Raw genomic sequence first — 24,665 nt, 5'->3', positions numbered from 1 at the left:
CGCTCTCTGTCTTTCTGACGCACACATTTCTGTTTGTCTCCCTCTGTTTTCCATTTCTCTCTGAAAAGGAAAATAGAATAAATTAATTTTATATTTCCCGATTTTTGTCACTCTGTCACACACATTTCTATGGCATAGAAAAGTGGGGATCCGCTCGGGTTGATTGGACTTTTTGGATGCCAGTGAGCATACCAAAGTCTGCTTCTTTTGTTTTTTTTTTTCTTATTATTATTCATCTGAGAAGGCTTTTTCAGCTTTCTCAAGCTTCAGCTTTTGTATCCGGGAAGAGAACTAGGAACTGAGAACTGGGAAGGGTTTTCTCTCTGTTTCCTGGCTGGCTGCGGCTGCTGGAGCTCCAATGATATCAAATCTTGTTGTGTCTTTTTTACTGTTCTTTTGAAGCTGAAGGTGATTTTTCCTTTTTTCTCTAAGAACAGGTACCCACGAATGATACAGGCAGTAAGCTCTTTTATTTCTTTTCTGCATGTATCTTCTCATCATTAATAAGCTTTTACTGTCCTTTTTTCCTTCTGGGTTTCTGTTGAATTTCTATGTTTTTGTCTTTTTAAATGTTTTCTTTCAATCTGTTTGGTTATGAGAAAACAGTTGTCCCAGGAAAAAGTAAACAAAATGGAAACTTCCTCTATTCTCATGGGTTTTCTCGTTTTGTTAGTTTTTGTTTGTTGTCTTCCTTAATGTCATTCGATTTTAAGCTGCTAAGTTTTGTTTAGATGTGCTTTATTTGGTTGTTGAGAAAATGGAGGAAAATAAAGAAGAATTTGGTATCAAAATAATCGTAATTCCTAAAATATATAAATACTCAAGAGGAGTGAGTGAGATTGAGTCGAGTTTTTGTTCTGTTACTAGATCGTTTGAGATTTTTAGATTCCAGGTGGATCTTATTCGAGACTTGATGAAGTTTTCAATGTAATTGTAGAGAAATCTCAGTTTACACTATTTATGTAGAGTTCTTCTGTGGGCCGATGATTTCTATATGTCAATTGCTATGGCTGTCATGAATTAGATTCTTGGCTGGAATGGGATTTTTTAAAATAATAACACAATGTGCCTCTTGTGTTTTTTGTTTTTTCTTGATTGTCAACTTATTTTTTTCCTGGGAAATTGTGGGATTGGCCAGACATTGAAGGGCAGGTTTCATCTTTGGACAGTTTATGAACCTCAACTTATTTTCTTCCAAATAGTGTGCAGGGTTGCCTTTCATTAGGGCAGCAAATTGAGGCTGTGAATTATGTTGCAGCTGACCTGTAAGCTATTTTTTTATTTACATATTAGATTTTCCTATTCATAATCCTCCCTTTCTTGAGTCATTTTTTTTCTATTAGACAAATTTGGGAGTTTTATTTTATATATTTTATTGCAGTTTACTTGGGTAAAAATTAAATGTTTTTGATAATCAATTAGGAGGAATTTGAACTAGGATCTCATAGGAAAAGTACACCCAGGGAGGTGTTTTACTCTTTATATAACATGGGTGACTTTACTCACGGAGCTATTGCTTTAATATTTTTCCTTGCCGTATGCATTGTTTCTTGTTTTGCCTGCTCATTAATGAGATGATGAATGTATATCTGTTTCTCTCTGTTTGCGTTATGTGTCCATATGGATGTCTTTTCCTTTCTACCACCCATGTCTATATGAGATGAGGGAACAAGTTGCTTTTGCCACTTAAGTGTGTCTGTGACCTTGATTTCCTGCAATCATTTTCTGCTTTATGAAAAGTAACTAGGGTCATTATTAAAGCACTTGGAAATATTTGATTCAATTAGATAATTAAAGCCAAAGAAGAGATGATAATAGCTTATCCCTTGTACTGTTAGATGAGTGTGGACAATCACTAAAGCCCTTCAAAGGGATCTGATCTGTAAATTCAAGTAATCCGATTTAGACTGTGATGGAACTAGCAATTGTAGGTGAAATGTGGAGATAATGTTTATGCTAACTGATTTACCATAGTTAATTGTGCTGTTTTAAGAATTACTAGAGAAAGTTTATAGTGGTGATGTGAAATAAAGGCAACATATTTGATGGAAGAACAGGGGATCATTTTGAATAGCCTGTTATAATACTATCTTGAAATTAATTCATCAAGTTGAAGAATTCTCCATATAATGTGGTTGGCCATTCATTGCAAAAGGATAAATTTGGAGCTCTCCTTTTCTCTTTTCCATTACCCTGATATTACCTAGATAGTAGTTAATCATTGTATTGCATTTTGATTTCTTTGAAGCCCTTATTTGGGCATGGGACTTGTCAAGTGTTTCTCTGATGCTAGGTTGAAAATGCCCTTTGGATACTTGAAACTTGACATCTTCATTCTTATTGAACTAAAAAAAAGTTAACAAATAAAAACTGAACCCTACATTTTTGTAACTGATGCCTATGGTTCATGTTAATTGTTGCAGGAAACATTGGTTTTCTTTGAATGATTATGCGAGTCATTGGAACTTGAGAAATTGGACCATGGAGTTGCGTTTGGACATTCAAATTCAGCCACGGATGGACTCAATGACTTGTATGGTGAAGCTGGCCTATGATGCACAATGAATCATGAGCGCTTGTTTATATTATTAAAGTAATCTGCTTCTGGCCAGATTTTTCTGTGACAATCTGCAGTTCAATTGCACATAGCATTTTATCATCAGTGGATATTCTATTGATCAGAGTTGCCTTTCATTGACCAAGAGGCAGTCTTGGCTAAGTTATCTGCTTTAAAGTATATTAGACTAATGATGGATCAGCATGACTTAAAAGCAAGTGAAATGGTTGGTTTTAAGCGCTTTAGTTCACCTGAAAAGGCCAATTGTTTGGGGAACGCAAAGAGCTTATCTGATTCTTATAGAGTTCCTGCTGATGGAGACAATGGATTGAATAAACAGAAGCATGGTTCTGTTTCTGACCATGGAATCAATAGTTGTGAATCTGCACAATCAACAGAAATGGAAAGGAAGCATTTAACTCATAATGATGCTACTTCAATTTCTTGCAACATAGAAAATGCTGATGAGTCGACACTGTTTTCTTCTGTTGTTTCTCCTTCGACAACTTCAGAACTCAAGAAAGAGAACTGGGCTGAAGGAACTTGCAGGGTAGTGCCAAGCAGTGAAAATCTAGTGGATTGTGATGTATCTGCATCTTGCCCCAGGGGTATTGATTTTAGACAAAATGTCTCCATGAAGAATGATGTTGGCTCAGGGGGAAGGCAAACCCTTGACAAAGAAACCAATGAATTAACTGGTGGAAGAATGAAGGAGAATTGGCTAGATGTTGATGGAAACGGTTTGAAGTCAGTGATGCTGGCAAATTCTCGTGGCAAGCAACTTAAAACTGAGTCCTCCTCTTCCAACTCTATTCGTGTGATCCTCCCAAGCTCTTCAAATGACAGCTGTCAGGAAACATCAGCAGATGTCAAGTCAGGTGAGCATACTAAGTGTTGTGGTACTGATACCTCTGCATGTACTAACTTAACTAGCAGTCTGGAGGAGCCTGTAGTAAAAAAATCACAATTCGGTATGGCAGTGCAGATTTCTGTCAAAGATGACATGCATGTTACAGGCTTTTCACCTAAAAAGCAAGGCCATAGGCATGGCCATTCAAAAATTATTAACGATGTTGGAGCAAGAGATTTTCATAATCTGGCTGAGATGATTGCAGATGGTAATCTCATATTCTTGGAGAAAAGTGATGTTCAGAAATCCATTTCACCTAGGAAAGAAAATGTAGAGTTTGCAAAAGTGAAGCAACAGAATGAGTTGAACCAAAGAGTTCTAAGTGATGTGGAGCAAGACGTTGGGATGTACAAGGAAGCCTCAGGAAGTTGCTCTTCTATACAAGACAAATGTGGCGAGATTGTTCCCCTGAGCTCTGTTGATTCTTCTGTTTCAAATAGAGGGAGCTTAACAGAAAATAGACGCAAAATCCATTTTGGCTGCAAACGAGATAGGTATGATAGGTTCAGATCCCCTAAAGACCAGGTGAGTCTGGAAATGTCAACTAGAAATGAAGCGTTGTGCATGGAGGTTAAAGAGCCATCATCACAATACAGGGATCACATGAAGAAGCATAAAACTAATGGTTGCCTGCATGGGCAGGGATCATCTCCTTTTATTACAGAATCAGAAGATATAACTACTAGTGACCAGCATACTTGTGTTCCTGGAATTGATCTTAATGAAACTATCCTTGTAAATGAAGTGGATTACCAGAAACAATCAATCAATGAAGCAGTATCTTTGCATGCAGAAATTGTGTCAAAGCCAAAACCTGTGGCGGCTAAATCTGGAATGCCTATATGTTTAGCTAAACTTCATATAAAACTCGATGAAGAGGCAGCCGGCTGGAGGGGATCTGCTGCAACTAGTGCTTTTCAGCCAGTTTCTTTTTCTGAAAGCATAAATAGGATCAAGGCATCTTCTCCTGTGGACAATAACAATGGTTCAAAATATTCACAGGTTAATTGGATTGACCTCAATGTTTCTGCTGAAGGAGTTAATTGTGATGTGGAATTACTTCCAGAGAAATGCCTTAAAGCAGTGTCAAGTTTCCCTTCTGAAGACCGTTTGATGGAGGTTAGTTCATCACAAGCAAAGAAGTTCAATATTGACCTCAATTGTATTGGTGAAAATGATGAAAATTATCATCAACTTTGTGCACCAGCATCATTATCAAGAAGCTCCGTTAAGGATTTTGATTTAAATGATCAACCAATATCTGCAGATATCTGTAGTGATCCTTACTCGCTAGCACAGGGGGATTCAGCATTGAGAGACAGAACATCTGGTGATTCAGTGGTTACTTTCTTGGGAAGTGCAAAACAGCCGGAATTTAACAGTGTAGAATCATCATCATACATGGGAAATTTAAGTCCCAAGCGATTTAGTCTCGGAGAAGGCAAACAATTCCTGATGGCTGCATCCACTAACCTTCCTCTAGTTGAACAAATGCGAACCCCCTTTTCCCAGCAACAAAGGCCAACTCTTGCATCTTATTCATCTCCATCATGTCTTCCACATACATTCTTATGCAATAATGCATTCTTCATTGACCCTAACAACTGCATATCTTCAAATGGTGTCATTTCATACAACATAATAAACCCACAAGTAACTGCCTTTTTCCCCGAGATGTTAGGTTCCAGTGCCGTCCCTGCCTTTTCTGGGACTCCACATGTCATGCAGGGTCATGATAGACCCAGCTTCAATGACATTGCAATCACAAGGCCCAATTTTGGGCCAAATGGAGGGTAACTTCATCAAAGACTGGAAGCTGGGCAAGAAAATGGCAGAAAGCTTACAGTTCCTGTAAATAATCCAACAACAGAAAGATCAAATGACTCCCCTCCAACAACTTGCTTTATCTGCTGCACCCATGCAGATGGAACCAGAGGGAAGTGGGGAGCTCACCAACCTGGCGTTAGACCAACGACTTCTCGACGATAGATTTCCAAAGACAGTGTCAGTAAATTTTTTCCTAGAATACAATTTAAATTTGCTTTTGCAGTTCAATTGTTTAACTTGGCCAGAGTAGTGAAGAGGAGCTGAAAAACTTTGGCTTCCGCAATTATTAGCTGATGATGCATGTTTTTGTTTGGGACATGAGAAGAGCTGAAAGTGAAATTTGTGAAACTCATCCTATGGTTTCTTGTTTTCATTCTTGGTTTGACGAATTGTTTATATTGATAATGACTGAACCAATTCCTTTCTATATCAAATTTTCATAAGAAAAATATGTATTTTATTAGAAATATTATTTTATTTAATTTTTAATAGAGTAATATGGGTGAATACTACATTAAAATGATTTAAAAAATTCCCTAGAAAATCTTTTTTTAATTAATTAAATGTTTTTCTCATAAGTATTTAATTAGGAAGGAGAAAATATGTATATTTTTTAATTTAATAAATGTTATGTCAACAGTGTAAAACCTATCATAAAAGGTAATTGAGAGTTTTGATGTTAAATAAAAGTTAAAAGAGTTTTAAGTGATAAAGTAAAGTGTGGGTATCTTACTGTTATAAACCTTGACTTTAGTGTATTGTTTATGTAATTTATCTGAAAATATAAAAAAGAAATATTTTCTCTTTTATTATTTTTGGACATTTTTTTTAGTTATTTTAAAATTATTATTCATTTTTCTCTTTTAGATTATAATAACATATAAATTAATTATTATAATTTTATTTTATTTTTAATTTTTTTTAAATATTTTTGGTGTTTAATAAAATTAATTATATTTAAAATAAATATATTTAAAAAATTAATTAAAAAATTAATAAAAAAATTATATTTTTTAATATGTGCTAAAAAAAATAAAAAAAATAAAAATTATGTGCAGAATAAAATAAAAGAAAATTAACGTAATAGATGAAGTGATGAATGGAAATGGAGTATTCATTGATATAAATAAACAGATTACCGACCCATTTATAATTATTGAAAATTTTATAATTTTTTTTAAAAATTACTAATAAATTTGGAAATTCATAAATAATTTATTGTTAATTTCCTAACAAACTTTAAAATCTTATACCAAAGGAAACAAGGTGGATTTTCAAAAATAAAGTGGGAGAATTTTTTTTTTTTTCTTAAAATGAAAACCAATGATAAATTCAAGGCTAAATCTTTGTTTGATAAATTTACTAATGAACTATAAAATTTTTATTTGCGATTTATCAACTAATTTTGAAATCTGTTAATAAATTTATACATAATTTAAAATTTATTAATAAATTTTATAAATTTTCAAAATCTTTATGAGTGTAATAAATAGAATTTATAATCTTTTATAAATTATCACCAAATTATTTTACGATTTGATATCAAAAGGGACTACACCGTAATAGGCCGACTAAAATCCACCTAATATTGAACCAAACCTGTTATGGAGCCGTGAGTGACACAGATCGAAGTAGACGTAAGATAAATCGGGTCTAAGCTCATTCCTTTTACATATTCATAGAAGGCCACTGTAAACTCAAAAACCCAACCTAACTTTTCGGACCGATAAAATCAGTCCAGAAGATACAATGGGCTATATCATGGGCTGTCATGAATACGGCCTAAAAATAATGGATGTAATCGACATAAAAAAAAAAGTCATATGATAGCCATTTCTTTCAGAGCGCACACCAAATCAAGCTCTAAGTAGTATTTAATGCACAGTATATAAGAGGCACGCCGCCTGTCATATGGAAATCCTTGTTGGGAAAACAAATAAAACAAAATATCCTAAAAGACACACCTCAACAAAAGATAAAATATTTCTTAATATAAGTAATGAACGAAGGAAAGAAAAAGGATATAGAAAAAAAATATCAATCACAAAAAACCAAGAAAAACCCTATATACAAACCCTTTTCAGTTATCAATTAGCGCCATTTGTGGGAATCCGATTGTCAGCCAATCACCGAAATCCCTAACAAACCCATTAAGTTCCACGTGAAGAATAGAGGAACAAGCTCTTCATCTGGAAAAGAAAACACCATTCATACAAACCCAAACTTCACCCTCCAGTGAATATAATAAGCCCATCTTCACAAATCCCTCCTTTTTACGTTCTCCAGTCCTTGTGTAACCTCTCCTCCAATCCAAGCCAGCACATCCAACTTGCAATCCCCCTTATCAAATCAAGAACTACAAAACATGTCCATACAACTCTAGCATAGTACTATGTGGTTGAACCAAATCCTACAATGAGGCCTTATATCATTTGAGTTGCCAAATTCTGCCCTTGAACTTAATAACAGCTGACCTCAACCAACCCTCAACAGGCAAGAAGAACATCAAGAAGTCAAACAGACCAATGGAGATGGAGAGCTCAGAGGCAGACGATTGGCAATAAGTGAACCAGCAGTAAAGTCCTGAAGTAGAACGATGCAGAACCTTTTTGAAGAAGAAACAAGCGAGAGTTTCTCGTCAGAGCAAGAAGAAATCGAGGAAGAGTGAAAAAAAGGAAGAATACGGAGAACGAATTAGGGTGGGAAAGCGTGCAATGGAGCACGAAGAGACCATGGACTAGAAATTTAAAAGAATGAAGGAGTAGTTGCTGAAGTTAGGTCAGAACGGAGAAAAGAGCACGGGGTTGAAGGCTAAATCACCGTTCATAAAAAGAATCTGACTAGAGACAATACCCAGAAAATTCATAATGCTAGCCCTAGTGGCGTATGATGGGAAGGGTAACCCAAAGGATCACGTGATGAATTACAAGACCTTTATGGAACTCCAGATGCATTTTGATGCCTCGCTGTGTAAGGTTTTTCCTACCACTCTAACAAGTCCGGCTTAATCCTGGTTTAATAGTTTGGAACTGGACTATATACAAACCTTCGTAGACCTGGCCAACTCTTTTATCGAATGGTTTATTGCAAGTGTTCCAACCAGGAGGAAGACCAGTTACCTCAAAATAGTGAGGTAGCGAAGGAATGAGTTGCTGAGGGAATATGTATCAAGGTTCAACACTTAAGTCTTGCAAATCCCAGACTTGGACGAAACGAGGGCAGTGGAGGCCATGTAAATAGGAACAACCTCACAAGACTTCTTTGGTTCTCTAATTCGGAGACCCTCGAATACCTTGATGGAAATGATGCAAAGAGCTGAGAAATACATTCCGCAGGATGATACCCTAGTCACGAGCAGATTTGCATGATAAGAAAAAGTGGGAGAAAGAAATAGGAAATGGGGAGATAGGAAGAAAGAAGTTAGGGATAGAAGAGGCAATCAAAGGCCAGAGTTCACAAACAGACAAAGATTTGGTGAGCTAGACAGATGAATATGCCACCCCTTAATTTCGGGGCCAGCCAAGGTCACTCCCCTGATTTCAGAGCTAGACAAAGATTTTGTAGTACCTATGAAAATGAAATTTCCAACGCATAGGGAACGGTTCAATAGTGAGGATAACAATGAAGAAAAGCTGAGGAGTAGTATGGACGATTTGGATGAGCTGAAGGATGACGCCCACTTGTGCACAACTGCATACCAACAATGCGTAGCAAGATATTACAACCAAAGGGTTAAAGAAAGGCCACTCAAGGTTGGGGATTTGCTATTACGAAGGTTAGAAGCAATCAAAAAATGAGATGGAGTTAGAAAACTTGCACCAATGTAGGAAGGACCATTTAGGATAACCAAGGGCGTAAGGCTAGGGTATATAGAATTGAGGATTTGAATGGAAAGGACAAACCACACGTGTGGAACATCCAGCATTTGAAAAGGTATTTTCAATAGAAATAGATATTGATGTATCTTCGAACTTATGTTTTAGATGAATAAAATGAGATTATGTTTGTCCTGAGGACTATACTAAAACGTAAAATGCTAAGAAGACCTGCAACCACAATAGGCATCGGCCTTGAACATTGACTCTTAGCGCCAAAAAACTTAGTTAACAGTTAAGGCTAAGAAGACTTGCAACCACGGGAGGCATCAGCCTCGAACATTGACCCTTGGCACCAAAAAGTCAAGTTAGCAGTTAAGGCTAAGAAGACCTACAAACACGGGAGGCGCTAGCCTCGGACATTGATCCCTAGGGCCAAAAAGTTGAGTTAGTAGTTAAGGCTAAGAAGACATACAACCATGACAAGCATTGGCCTCGGACATTGACCCCCTGACGCCAAAAAGCCGATTTAGCGATTAAGGCTAAGAAGACTTGTAAGCACGACAGGCGCCGACCTCGGACATTGACCCTTGGCGCCAAAAAGTCGAGTTAACATCTAAGGTTAAGAAGACCTACAACCACGATAGACACCGACCTCGGCCAAAAAGCCGAGTTATGAACAAAACAAACAAGCCAAGTTGAAAAATGAAGATAAAGGAAAAACTCAATCTATGGCAAACCTTGGCAGAACATCACAACATACAATTGGTTTAGTAGACAAACCCAGCAACACCAAGAGCTGATTTATTACACTTATTTCAGTATTGTTGCATTGTCATAACGTTTAAAGTTATAAAGTCGTGGTAAGACCATATATATGTTAGTATATTTGCCCTAGGCCATTATCTTGGACCTTTTTGTATGTCGTTCGGTTATTAATAAAAGAGATTTTTATTATTATTATTTGTTTGCATGTTACATAATAATGATTATCATCCCTGGTTACTTATTATTATATTGATAATAATAAAATATAACTAGTATGATTATTGATTGATAATCATGAGATGATTATGTATATGTTGATATAATTCAATAATCATAGATACTTGTTAGAGAACAAAGTATTGGATGGATCTGCATTGAGATCACTACATGGGTTATTATCATAAGTGAATCTCAAAGTAGTTATGTCTTAATCATTTGACTTGAGATTGTCATAGTTTCCAACATAAGGACTATTATGTTTTGACATAACCAAACATTGTCTTTAATCGGACAATCATAAAGGTTACGATTGAGCATAATAGAAATTATGTAGAGGATATTGAACAATCAAGATAGGATTTGTCCCTCTCTCTGAGAGAGATATCTTCTGGGCCCCTCGATAAGTGAGACTGAGAAATGCATGGCCGTGCTCAAATGAATTGATAGTGCGATCAATATCATTTGAATTTATCAGTCTACTTAGAGATCGAGAAATCATAAGTTTGAACATTATAAGTTTGACATTGACCATGACTTATGTTCAAACTAGATATCGTGTGACAAAGGGATTAATACATGTTCTATTTATTAGGCTTTATCGGACTATTGATCCTCATATTAGTTGGGTAGTCATAATGTCTTGCTAGAGGCCACTTATGACTTATGGGCCTTGTGGGACTGAGCCTATTGCCAATTAATATGAGCCTATTGGGTCACACACAAAAGAACGTTGTTGATGTGCTATGTCATATTAATGGGCTAAAAGCTCAAAGCCCATTAATATAATTAATAATAATAAAGTGTTATTATTATTAATCATTAATATAATTAATAATAAAAAAAGTGTTATTATTATTAATATTAATCATTAATATAATTAATAATAATAAAGTGTTATTATTATTAATCATTTATTATTATGAGATAATAATATTTAAAAGATCTGCAGTCTATCTGTAACTGTTACAGATAAAGGACTCTATCACATAAGATATTTGAGTATCTACGAGATTGTGATAGTGGGTTATGAACACAACTCCTTTTATGAAAAAGAGTTGTGGGAAAAACAAAAGACTGAAACATATAAATACCCCTTCTACGAATTGTTGAAGGGACATTTTTTTGAGAAAACTCAGTCTAAAAGGCTGCAGATTGTGGAGCAAATAATCTATCTATCTTTGAGAGAGCTAGCACTTTAGAAGGATAGAAGACATTCGTTTGGATACCATAGAGGGTGTTCATTTGAAAAAGCAGCACCATCAATCCGGCATTGTATCTTCTTTACGAGATTAACAAGTTAATCTCATATCCTTCTTATGAAATAAACGAAGCACTCGGATTCTGGAAAAAGGAAATCCGAGATTTTATTTTTCCGCTACACAATTTGGGTTGCAATAATCTCGGGATTTCCCAACAATATAACATTAACTTGATTAAGCAAAGTGGGATGCAAAATATAGTTAATCCGAGTTTATTGGGATAACAATAGAAATAGAATATCTCAATTAACAATAATAAGCATAAATCAGTCCAGAGGTACAAAAACTATTTAGAATAAATTCACTGCTTAGATACAAATACAATGGCCAAAGCGGCAATAGAGCTAACTAAGTCATCGTTCGCTGAGGGTCCTAAGGGATCAAGGTCTGACTGGGTAGGAAGTAAAGCAGGAGGACCTTTTGGAATGGGATTATCATCCTCCCCGAACTAAACTTCCTCCCCATCAGAGTCGAGCTTGGGAGCCCGTAACTAAGCTAAAGGAATGGCAGGAGCATCACGAGCAGCTTTGAGGCCTTGATTATAGCCCGTGGCGAACACACAAAAAGCTTTCTTATAGATTTTCTTCTTTAGTTCATCTGACTCCCTAAACTCTTGAAATCTCTACTCGCAGGCTTGATTACTCTGTCCTCAGTAGCCTTAGCATCCTCTAATAAAGAAGCACATCCGCCCTCCAAGGTAGTGACTTCTCATTGAAGTTTTTGTTGCTGAAGTCGAGAGCTCTCCACAGAGGGAGCTAAGCTCTTCGTGTCCTTAGCTTGTTTATTGATCTCCTGTTGGAGCACCGCGACCTAGGCCAACGCTTCATTGCGCTGCCTGCAAGCATTCTCCAAGGTTGATAATTGAGCAAGGGCTTTGTCTGTTAGAGCTCCGGGGTAGACGCTTGTTGGGAGGATTGAGCAACTTCTTTTCTTAGCTCATCTATTTGCCTAGTCAAGTCTGCAACCTGCCCCTTGAAGTTCATGATATGCTCACGGGACACAACATTGATAGCCAAATTCTCATCCTGTAGCGCCTCCTCGATTTGTCGATCAATGAAGCTTTGAATAGATTGATTCCTAGCGTCGATCTCCATGAAAGTGCCTAAGGACTAGTAAGGGAAAAGTAAAACGAAATGAGTAAGTAGAGTTCACAACAGAAGTACTGAAAAACAAAAGGGAAGGTAACTTACTATGAGAAGCAACTTTCTAAGTTATCCTGAAGGGTTTCCAAGAGGCGTGAGCTGCAAGCGAGCTGCTGTTTCATGGAACTGGCTAAGCTATAGATGATTCCTAAGAAACAGGGATTAGAGACGTCTAGTGCCCACCAAATATTTTGTCACAAAGTAGTGCGGTCACGGAAGCTGGTGTGGAGTCCACATTGATCTCATTGGGGTGCAAACAACTATTGTCTGGGACAGAGGACAAAGTGATGGAAGCCTTCAAAACTTTCCTTCCCTTATTAATAGATGAGGAGAGACTAGCTTCGATAGGAGCAGCAGTCTTGGCTCGCTTAGCAGGACGACTCTCGGCGCCTACGACACTGGGGTTGCCACAACACCGTTAAAGACCACCCTAGTGATATCTAAAACCGACTTTTAGTGTAATACCCGGCTAGACTCCGGTATCGAAATTTCTACCGTTCGATGGAATCTCGGATGTCGGAAGCCTCTAGTAGGGTAGAAACATGTTTTCATAAAATGTTTTAAAGTATTTCATGGTTTTAAGTAAAAAGAAAATGAGTTTTTTTTTTTTTTTGCATGAAAACAACCTTGGAGGAAAATTCAGGTTCGGCCGCCGAACATGCATGCCTTCGGGAGCGCTTTTAGGCCCCCGAAAGCATAAGTGAGGGAAGTCCAGGTTCGGCCGCCGAACCTCAAGTTCGGCCGCCGAACATGGCATGCATGCGGAGGCACGTTCAGCCCCCGAACGTGGCCTGGCCAGCCACTATAAAAGGGTCCCTTAGCCGAAAACGGACGAGCTTTTTCCCCATTTTCGGCCAAGGTGAGCTCTCCGCCGTCCCTCACCGATCTTGAGTTCTTTCCTTCCAATCCTTCTCGATTTTCATGAGTTTTTACTTTGTTTTGAAGATTTGCAAGTTTTGAGCAAAGTTTTGGAGCTTTGAGGTTCAAAGGAACTCAACCCCTCCCATCTCCGAGTTTAGGTCGTCTCTCTCTCGATCTCCACGAGGTAAGAGCCGATCTTAAGTTCATTGTATGTTTTAAGTAAGTTTTAAGTAGATCTATGGGGTAGAATGCATGTTTAGCTCATGGTTAGGTTTATGGGTTCTATATGTGTTATGAACAATGTGAGTTGCTTGATGTGTTGTAGTTGGGGTTTTTGATGGTTTGATGCCCTAGGAACTTGTATGCTTGTTTGTGTATGTTTGGGAATGTTGTAGAATAGGTTTATGCTTGATTGGGAAGTTTTGGAGGCAAATGTGCATAGAAGAGCTGAGTTTCTGCCTATGGGAGAAACCAGGTTCGGCAGCCGAAGGAACTTTCGGCCGCCGAAGGAACTTTCGGCCGCCGAACATGCTTGTGGAGGCAGCCTTCGGCTGTCGAAGCTTGCCCCCGAAAGGAGACTTTCGTCTCTGTCTGGGAGTTTCAGCCGCCGAAAGTGCCGCCGAACATGCATGAGTTTCGTCTCTGTCTGGGAGTTTCGGCCGCCGAAGGTGCCGCCGAACCTGCCTGACTTTCGGCTCTGAAGGGACTTTCGGCCTCCGAACCTGCCGCCGAAAGTGCCCTGTCCAGCCCTCTCTCGCATGTTTTTCTATGATTGTTTCATGATGTTTTAGGGGGTTTTTGGGGAGTAGTTTAGAGTTATGTTCTAGTTGTTTGGTCCTTCATTTGAGTCCACCTGTGTAGGTTCGGACCCGAGGAACCGAGGACCCCAGCAGTGAGTCAGCTGCTCCAGTGTCTGGTCAGAGCTATCCAGAAGTGAGTGGAATAACTCATTACGTTTTAAAGTAAATAATGAACTTTTTAGCATGTTCACGCATCATGAATTCCATGAGATGTACTAGGTTGTTTGCATTAGGATTCACGAATATGTTGCATTGCATACTTTATTGTTGATTGATGTGGATGAACGATGGATGATCCATAGCCCTCGATCTATGATATGACGATGTGATATGTACAGTACGGAATGTAAGACCAGTGGGACCCATTTTACGTTCGCTGGCACCATGTAAGGGAAAGACCAGGACCCATTCTACGTTCTGGCACAGTTGGACTGTTACGTTATGCTATGTTATGTAAGAGAAAGACCAGGACCCATTCTACGTTCTGGCACAGTTGGACTATGTAGAGGGCTATTGGTGACAAGTTCATCCTTGATGTGATTAGTTGTGATGTGTTGCATTCCATGTTATCATATGTTTTAAATGTTTTATTATTCTGCTCACTGGGCTCTAGTAGCTCACCCCTCTCCCAAATTCCCCAGGATTGCAGGTACAGGGTAGACCAGGAGGTCCGCAAGAGTAATGAAGTCATGTGTATGTAATAGATAGTGTGGACATGATAAATGCATTAATGTTATGTAAAAGTACAGTTTTAGTCATGAAATGATATTGAGGATTAGAGATTGTGCTTGACTTTATGCATAAGGTATCCCTTTTAATACATGATCTTAGATATTTTTATGATGATTATGCAAACCAGCTCAACTTATGATGTATCGCCCATTGGGGCATTGATGAGATCCCACAGAGGGGTTATGAATATGATTATGTTTATGTACAGTGCATGCACAGGTTGAGTTTGGTGTATGAATGAAAGAAAAGTTCTAAATTTTTATGTATGTTGTTGATCATGTATGGGATTAAACAGGTTTACAGGTTGCATGTCAGGCTTGCTACGGGTCCCGGCGGCCTTAAGCCGTCCTGGATCCTAGCGCCGGTAGCGGTCCGATTTTCGGGTCGTTACATTTAGCTTGAAAAGCCAACAGGGTCTCCTTGATATTCTCCTTAGAAAGGGTGAAATTGTTGAAAAACTTGATCTTATCCATGGGGGAAGAAGAAGCTCTAAAAGGGAAAAGAGAAAGGTTAGTCAAAGTTCAAAAATGCAGAATAGAGAAATTCAACAAATAGACTCTGAAATACTGGCTTGTTGGCAATTCTTCAAAAAAGATATGAACACGCACTTGTCTACATCGTATTTTTTCCCACCCGAGGTCAACCGAAGGAAACAAATTTGGTCTATATAGGAAATTGATTACAGCCCTGGGATATTTCCCTGCATGATAAGTTGACCTTCCACTCAACCCCAGAGCCCTCTTTCAGCTCGACAACAAAAAAATTTTCTATGCAACTCTTAATTGAATCCTTATAACCCGCAAAAATAGACAATCAAGCCCTAGGTCCGAAGTAATAGAATCCACTAATAGATTGGGCCAAGCAAAAAATGTTGTAAACAGATTACTGGAAGGAGCAAAACCCTAACACAAATAGAAAGACTCAAAACAATTCATGAACAAAATAGAATTAGGCATCAACATTCAAGGAGTAACCTTATAATGTTGAAAGAACTCGATAAAAAAAAGGGCAAAGGGGAAAGCTAGCCCAAACTGATACCGTTTGAGGAAGAATACGAATTTGCAGCCGCTTTGGGCATCTATCAAACCCCTATCAAATGAACCAAATAGGGTTATCCTCTCATTGCTCGCGGGAGCCCTAATCCTAAAAATCTCAGTGTTTAAGAGGTCATAGGGAAGGTTTTGGGGCAAAGAAAAAAAAGTGATAGAAGAGAACAAACCCTCCATCACTGGAAATTCAACAGGGTCATGGGAAGAGCGATAACGTACCTCTACTCAGTGATGCACGACAGCGAAAGGAAGGGATGCATAATTGCAAAAATAGGACAGAAGAGGAGGCAATAGATGCAAGAATTAGGCATCAACATTCGAGGAGTAACCTTATAATGTTGAAAGAACTCGATAGAAAAAAAGGGCAAAGGGGAAAGCTAGCCCAAACTCATACTGTTTGAGGAAGAATACTAATCTGCAGCCGCATTGGGCGTCTATCAAACCCCTATCAAATGAGCCAAATAGGGCTATCCTCTCATTGCTTGCGGGAGCCCTAATCCTAAAAATCTCAGTGTTTAAGAGGTCATAGGGAAGTTTTTGGGGCAAAGAAAAAAAAGTGATATTTATCTCCACTCCAATTCATGTAATAATTGAAGAGAATGTAAAGGGGCACTTAATACCAAAAGGGGCTATGCCCTAACAAGCCAACTAAGGCCCACCTGACATCAAAGCCGAGCCCGCTATGGATCCAGAGTCGTGAGTGGCATGAGTCTAAGTAGACGTTGTAGGGAATACCGAGCCTAAGCCCAGTCCTTTTACATATTCATAAAAGGCCACTGCAAGCCCGAGAACCCAACCTCACTTTCCAGACCGAAAAAATCAGTCTAGAACTGACGGTCCATAAATATAATGGGCTATATTGTGGATCGTCAGAAATACAGGCCTAAATATAATGGATAGAACTGGCCTAAAGAAAGAGTCATACGATAGTTGTTTCATTCAGAGCCCATACCAAATCATTCTCTGAGCAACATTTAACGTACAGTACAACAGAGACACACCACCTATCAATACAGAAATTCTTGTAGAGAAAATAGATAAAATAAAATATCCTAAAAACACACTTCAATAAAAGAAAAATATTCTTTAATATAAATAATGAAAAAAAATATAAAAAAAATATCACTATAAAAAAATGTAAATACCAATCTTTTTCCGTTATCACAATCCATTGATAAAATTAACACTAATTTTGTTCATAAATTATTAATAAATTTTAAAATTCATTGGAATTGTTTATAGATTTGAATTGGTTGACAAAATTTATTGGCATTCCGTGTTATTAATAATATCATTTTTTCAATTGATTGAGACAACCAATTCAAAACACAAAAGCATAAAGTTTCTCAGTGTTGATTTTTTTTTCTCTGGTATATTCTCTTTTTTAGTGAAGTCTCCTTCTCCTTTTAAAAAGTTCACTATTAGAATTTTTTTTTTTTAAAAAAAAAAAAGAAAGCCCAAAAGCTGGTATGTTCTTCTTCTTCCATGAGTGGGAACAATGCAAAATGCAAAAGAGAAAACATGCAAAACACATGCATCTACCCTTTACAGATTCTATTCCTACTCCTCCTTTTACTTATTTTATAATATTAACTACAATTTTTAATTGATTTTATATATATTTGAAATTAATTCACACATGGTTGGTCCAAGTTGGAGTTGTCGTTTCTACCCACCTCAATTATTAAATTTAAAAGAGAACTATTATAAAAACTTCAAATTTTTAAAAAATTTATTAATTTTATTTCTATTTCAAAATCATGTCACCATATCTTATAAAAAAATTCAACATATCATTTTAATATTTTCAACAATTCTTAAATATTTAAAATCCTAATGCTTTTTAATATTATCTCTGTTCAAGAGAACAAAAAAGATTTTACATAATTAGAATTTCCAAATTGAAATATAGATCATTTAAATCAATGAGTATTGGAATGACTAACTGGACACACTCCTTTTTTAAGTGAGATCGAGAGTTTTATTTTTATAAATGAAATAAATAATTATTAGAAATTCATTTTATTTTGAGTGGACCTATCATGTGCGAACAAAATTAATTAAAATTAATAATGAACGTAAATATTTATATATATATAATAAATTTAAATATAATATAATTATGTTGAATTAATTAAAATTAAATTTTATTTAGTTATATCAATAAAAATAATTTATTAAAATTTTGAAAACTTTTTTAAAATAATATTTTAACTTAAAAATTAAAATTTTAGAATATCCATCATTAACTAAAATGTAATCTACTGTTATATTTTAAGAAGCACCAGATATTTTACTTAATTTTCAATAAAATTATGTATTCTAAATATTAGCAGCCATTATATTTTGTAATAAAAAGCATATATATATTGGAATTTTTTTAAAATTTAAATTAATTTTAATTGGTTATTTGTTGCCCATCTAATCTAATTCAATCTAATCAGGCCTATCCTTTCCTTAAAAAGTAGCTCACCTATTGGTCAAAATCCAATCACTGCCCCTCTGGAAAACAACCTTCTCCACCACCCAGTATCATCTCTCCAACTTTATATTTGTGGATATTTTTCTATAATCATTATTTTATTCTTAGTGTTAATATATATATATATAAATACATAGATTATCTATTTGAATTAATGGTGTGCAGTATTCTATTAAATTTAAAAAAATTAATTGAATTAAATTAATTTAAATATTTAGTTTAATTTTTATTTATTTTATTTTATTTTTATTTATTTTATTTTATTTTTATTTTAATTTTTAATTTTAAAAATTTTAATTATTTTTATGAAATTTAATTTTAATAAAAAAATTAAAAAAATTAAATCGAATCGATCAACAGTAATAGTATATTATTTTTATAATATAAAGAGATTAAATTCGTTATTGAAATATTTTAATTAAATTTTAAAATACTATAAATAAAATATAAAAAAATAAAAAATATATTAAAAGTTTAATCAATCAAATCAAACTAAATTTAATCGAATCAGATCAGTACAATTCAATTTAATTTCTGTTTAAAATCGATTTAATTTTTACAAACAATCAAATTTTAATTTTTGATTTATTTAATTTAAGTTTAAACTGAATCGATCGAATCCTAATTTCTAATTATAATATTCATTATAATTTAAGCAAATCACTTAGTTTCTTATTTTTAAAATATATTAATAAGTACTTAATTTTTTAAATCTTTAATTATTTAATTCTTTCATTTATTTATTCTTATCACTAATTAATATGTAATTTTTCTTTTATTTTTTAAAATATGAAAGTAGAATTTAAAATTTGCCAGATTTATATGATATACTTATTTTTAGACTAAATTTTATTTTTAGACTAAATCTTTTAGTCCAATTAATATGTAATTCTAAAAGCATTAAAAAGTCAAAATTAAAACTATTTAATTTTACAATTTACAAGGAGTAGACTATTAACTGTTTAAAGGTAGAAATTAATTAATTAAAAATAGAAAAATTAAATAGTTATTACTAAACAACATATTGTAAATAATACTTTTTTATTCTTTGTGACCTTAATTTCAGGGAGATTGAATTGGTGAAATGATTTTTTTTATTTTAAATATATTACAAATTAATATTAAAATATTTAATATTTGAAATAAATATTTAATTAATTAAAATATTACTCTAATAGCAATATATTATTGACAAAAAGTTCAAATTACTCCTAAATTATAGAATGGATTAAAAATACCAAATTTTATCGTTCGATTTAAATTTTTTTCTTAATTATTAAAAGTTTAAATATTTAAATAAATTTTAATAAATTGAAAAGAGCATAGATTAATGAGATAGTTTTATTTTATTTTTTAATAAAATAAATTTGAATTTAAAGATAAAATTTGATGATTTTAATCTCTTTAAATAATTTTAGGTAAATTTAATAGTAGACTATTAGCCATTAGGAGAAGCAGTATTTGGTTCAAATCGAAAAAATCAATTGAACTGAATTAATTTAAAAATTCAATTTAATTTTTTATTATTTCAGTTTGATTTTTAATTTTAAAAATTTTTATTATTTTGATTTGATTCGATTTTGATTAGAAAGAAAAAAAAATTGAATCGAATCGAATCGATTATTTATAATAGTATATTATTTTTTTATAATATAGAAAAATTATATTATAATTAAAATTGAAATATTTTAATTAAATTTTAAAATATTAAAAATAAAGTGTAAAAAATAAAAAGTCTATTAAAAAACTCAATACATCAAACGAAATGAAATCGAATTGAATTAGACTAATTTAATTTGAAATTAATTTAATTTAATTTTTATAAATATTAAATTTTAATTTTTAATTTATGCGTTTCAGTTCCATTTAAATTAAACCAGTGGAATGTTGACCTGTAGCAATCATTTAAGTTGTTGATATTATATAAAGGATGAGGCTAAAGCCATGTATAAATGGAATGGTGGGCACTACATTAGACTATCCATAGATTGTTCCACTACAAAGAAGAACAACTTTCAGAAACAGAAGGTCACCTTTGGACTTATCTTCTAAAGATGCCCTCAAATAATGCAAATCAAAACAAGCAAAAAGACAAACATCAAAAACAGAATAGAAAGAAATACCCAATTTTGCTTACACAAAATTTAGCATCTCTATGACACCTAGATTATGAATTATATGGATTTTAAAATTTATGCTTAGTTGTTCATTTTTAAATTAGGGCAACCCAATTCCTTTCTTAAGGTTAGGGTTTTGAAATTGCTGAAAATTAGTGTTGCAGTGCTAATTCAATTATCACCCACATTTTAAATTTCATAATATGCTCCATTATTATTAATCTCAATGATAGCTTACCAATATAATATTTTTCTTTCTTTGGCTTGCTACTATTGAAGTAGAAAAAGAAAAAGATAAAGGAAAAAAAGAAAGAAAAGAAAGAAAAAAAGAAAGATATGGATTCCTGTCATCCTATGCAATGATTCAACTTCTCTATATGGACTTTGGCTTTTCATGAAATATCTTTTTAGGTAATTTATAATTTATTCTCAAAATATGTTAAAAATTAATGTGAATATGTTTTAATGCAAAATAAGATAGTTTCTGAAATTATATTTATGCTAATAATTTTTTTTTAATTGTTATTGTTAGGTGAATGGTTCAAACTGAAAAAATCGACTGAATTGAATTAATTTAAAAATTCAGTTCGGTTTTTTTATTTATTTTGGTTCGATTTTTAATTTTAAAATTTTTTGTTATTTCGATTTGGTTTGATTTTGATAAAAAAAAAAATCAAAAAAATCAAACCGAATCGATTAATAATAATAATATGTTATTTTCAATAATATAAAGAAATTAAATCATATTAAAATTAAAATATTAAAAGTAAAGTTAAAATATAAAAAATTTATTAAAAATTGAAACCGATCAAACTGAACTGAATCAAATCGAATCAGACTGATTCAAATCGATTCATTTTTTATCAAAATCTATTCGATTTGATTTTCATAAATACTAGAATTTTAATTTTTAATTTATTTAATTTAATTTAATTTTAAATCGACACAGACTGAATGCCTATTCCTCGTGAATGGAAAGTTGTAACAATTTAATATATCACATTTTTTTTAATAATTTAGGTTTTAAAATCTTAATTATTACTTCAATTTATAATTGACTAATGATGCATTTTAAGGGGAAAAAATTATAATGTTTAGATAGGTAACCTTAAAGATTAATTTATTTTTTATTAAAAATAGAGGGAGTAAATGATAATTTTATCATACTTTAGGGATTAAATTGTAAAGTAACTTATTTATTATAGTCAGAGCCTGTCCAAGACAATTGTATGATTGGATACTTACTTTATAATCTCAATAGTTAATTGAATGTAACTAGATTCAAAAAATTTTAATTTTTTCAGTGAAAATAATTTTCAATATTTTTGCGGATAACAAAATAAAAATAAAAAAAAAAAAAACTGTCGATAGAAAAATAAAATTTTAATTTTTGCAAAGTAAAATTATTTTTTAATAATACTGCATTTAAAATCTATTTAAGAGTAACGTCTTTTAATTCTCTTTCATTATGAAAACCACAGCAGATGCAGATGTTGGACAAGTCATGGCAATAGGAAAAGAAAAAGCAGGACTCAATCAACTTCAAGTGCAAGAAAATATTAATTGAAGCCTCTAACTAACCCAATAAATGCACTTTTATAGATAGAGATCATTTTCCAAAAGACGTTGAAGTCCAATTACCTTTTCTTAGATGGTAGATGATCATAATACCCACAAGACAACAACACCTAACTGTTGTTTTCATGTGATCTCAAAAATAAACACAATACAAAGTCAAAGTATTGCACTTCGATTGATGATAAAGAAATTTTCTTTTATTTTATTATATGAGTTTTATAATATGCGATTTGATTACCGCTGAATTTTTTCATTCTGATCTGAGACAAGACCTACGACGACAGTCCATTATTTAGAGACCCTCAAGTCTCCCGTATGAACCAGGTCTAGCCCGCTCAGCCTTAAGACCGGAGTTCACTTAGATTTCTCAATCAGACCGGTCTAGCCTTTTCAGCCCAATGATCAGATCTCCTCTGGACTCAGTCTTGATCTCCTCTACCAGCCCAGCCCGGAGAAAGAAAGGTGGCCAGCCCGTCCGCCTGGTGGGTCCATCCGCATGCGTGCCAGGGAAAAATTAAATGGTCGTTACGCATGGAGCAGAGATCTAATATTCTCGTACGTCCATATCAACATAGCAGAGACAGATGGCCCAATAACGATAAGTTTATTATACGTCACTAACAGGCAAAAGGAAACAAATAAAAATGGGAAGGGCATCCTTCTCTCGGATCAAATTTAAAAGAATCATTTATAAATCCTATTTTCTGGATCTCAGATTACTACGATTTAAAATTAAAAATCTATAGAATAAGAAAAACAGTGTGAAGAGTCTATCAAAATGCTTTTAGTGGAGACTTTACGATATTCAAATCAGATATAAAAAATTATTAAATAAAATTTTAATAGTGGGAGATGTAAAAATTATTAAATAAAATTTTAATAGTGGGAGATGTAAAGAAAATAATAAAGAAGAAAAAAAAAGAAAGAAAAGCCAAAAAAAAGGGAGAGAGTCTCTGACGGGGAAGAAAGAACTCCTTAAAAAGAGAAAAAAAACTCCCTTATTAAAATATGCTCACTTTGAAAAAATAATCTCTCCTTATTTTGTTAAATAATATTTATAAAAAAATAGGTGAATATTTTTTAATATATTTTAAAATTAAATTATTTTTTAAATAAAATAATATTATAATTTTTATATATTATCGATGAATGACTGCGCTTCTTTCGAACCCATCATAATTCTTCTCTTCAATCACTTGGGTAAATTTTTTTTTTTAGACTTGTTTTTTATTCAATTACCTAAAGGAAGTAAGAGTTTTGATTTTGCATAGTTTAGGGTTAGCAGTATTTGATTTAAACTAAAAAAATCGATCGAATCAAATTGATTTAAAAATTTAGTTCGGTTTTTTATACATTTCGATTCGGTTCGATTTTTAATTTCAGAAATTTTAGTTATTTCGGTTCGATTTGGTTTTGATCAGAAAAAATTGAAAAAACCGAATCGAATCGATTAGTGATAATAATATGTTTTTTCAATAATATAGAAAAATTAAATCATATTAAAATTAAAATATTTTAATTAAATTTGTAAATATTAAAAATAAAGTGTAAAAAATAAAAAAATTATTAAAAATCGAAACCGATTAAACCGAATCGAACCGAATCAGACCGGTTCGGTTCGATTCGGTTTCTGACCAAAATCGGTTCGGTTCGATTTTCATAAACACTAAAATTTTAATTTTCGGTTTATTCGGTTCAATTTAATTTTGAACTGAACCGACCGAATGCTCACCCCTAGTATAGGTAGACTTTCAAATTCATTATAATTCTCTTCTTTAATGACTTGACTAATGTCCTAAATTTTTTAAAAACTAATTTAGTTTAAATACTCACTAATATCTCACTAATGTCAAATTTTCAAAAGCTAATTAAGTAATTTTAATGTAAATAATCTTAAGTAAAATAATTTCTTGTAAAATTATAATAATTCTAATAAAATGTACTTTTAATTTAAAATTAATTCTTACAAGAATTTTAAAAAAAATACTTATACTATTAGTTTTGTTAACACAAAATTTTTAAAATAAAAATAAAATTTTAAAGTAAAAATATTGATTTATGGAGTAAAAAAATAGAATTTTTTTTAATCAGAAAGTAAAACAAGAATTTATGTGAGGTTGGGCAGAAGGACTAGACAACCACAAGACTTATCTAACATTAATAATTGAAATTGGCTTATTGCTTGAAAAGGATTAATCCTATTAAAATGGAAGATTGCTTTTTGAAAAGCTTTAGCTTTCATGAATGAAGTGATCCTTTTCAACCCAATAATCAATTCCCATTCTCTTCTTTCCTTTCCATCTAAGAATTATTATTATCTCTACCAATTAGGGGAGAGCATAAATCGGTCTGAACCGAAAAATCAAACCGAACCGATCAATTTCGGTTTAATGGTTCGGTTAATCGGAAGGTTCGGTTCGATTCGGTTAGTATTTCAATTTATTCGGTTTTCAGTTCGGTTCGGTTTAAACGTGTTAAATAACCGAAAAACCGATTTTATACATAGAAATACTTATTTTATATATATTTTTAAATTTTATATGGATTTT

General features: G+C 33.3%; 1 protein-coding gene across 3 annotated transcripts; it reads left to right on the top strand.

The window, feature by feature from the left end:
• On the top strand, positions 1 to 5,736 carry LOC110602681. 3 transcript variants are annotated; one of them, XM_021740258.2, is made up of 2 exons: positions 1 to 437; positions 2,424 to 5,736. In XM_021740258.2, exon 2 carries the CDS (start codon positions 2,748 to 2,750, stop codon positions 5,262 to 5,264), a length of 2,517 nt encoding a protein of 838 aa, XP_021595950.1. In that variant the 5' UTR covers positions 1 to 437; positions 2,424 to 2,747; the 3' UTR covers positions 5,265 to 5,736. The 3 variants fall into 3 exon arrangements, with proteins under 3 accessions (XP_021595950.1, XP_043810279.1, XP_021595957.1); XM_043954344.1 differs by having other exon boundaries at positions 1 to 459; XM_021740265.2 differs by having other exon boundaries at positions 1 to 1,265.
• Positions 5,737 to 24,665: the final 18,929 nt, after the last annotated feature.

This window comes from Manihot esculenta, chromosome 2, assembly GCF_001659605.2.
Source record: "Manihot esculenta cultivar AM560-2 chromosome 2, M.esculenta_v8, whole genome shotgun sequence".
NCBI classification, from domain to species: Eukaryota; Viridiplantae; Streptophyta; class Magnoliopsida; order Malpighiales; family Euphorbiaceae; genus Manihot; species Manihot esculenta.
This window is presented reverse-complemented; position numbering and strand designations above follow the sequence as displayed.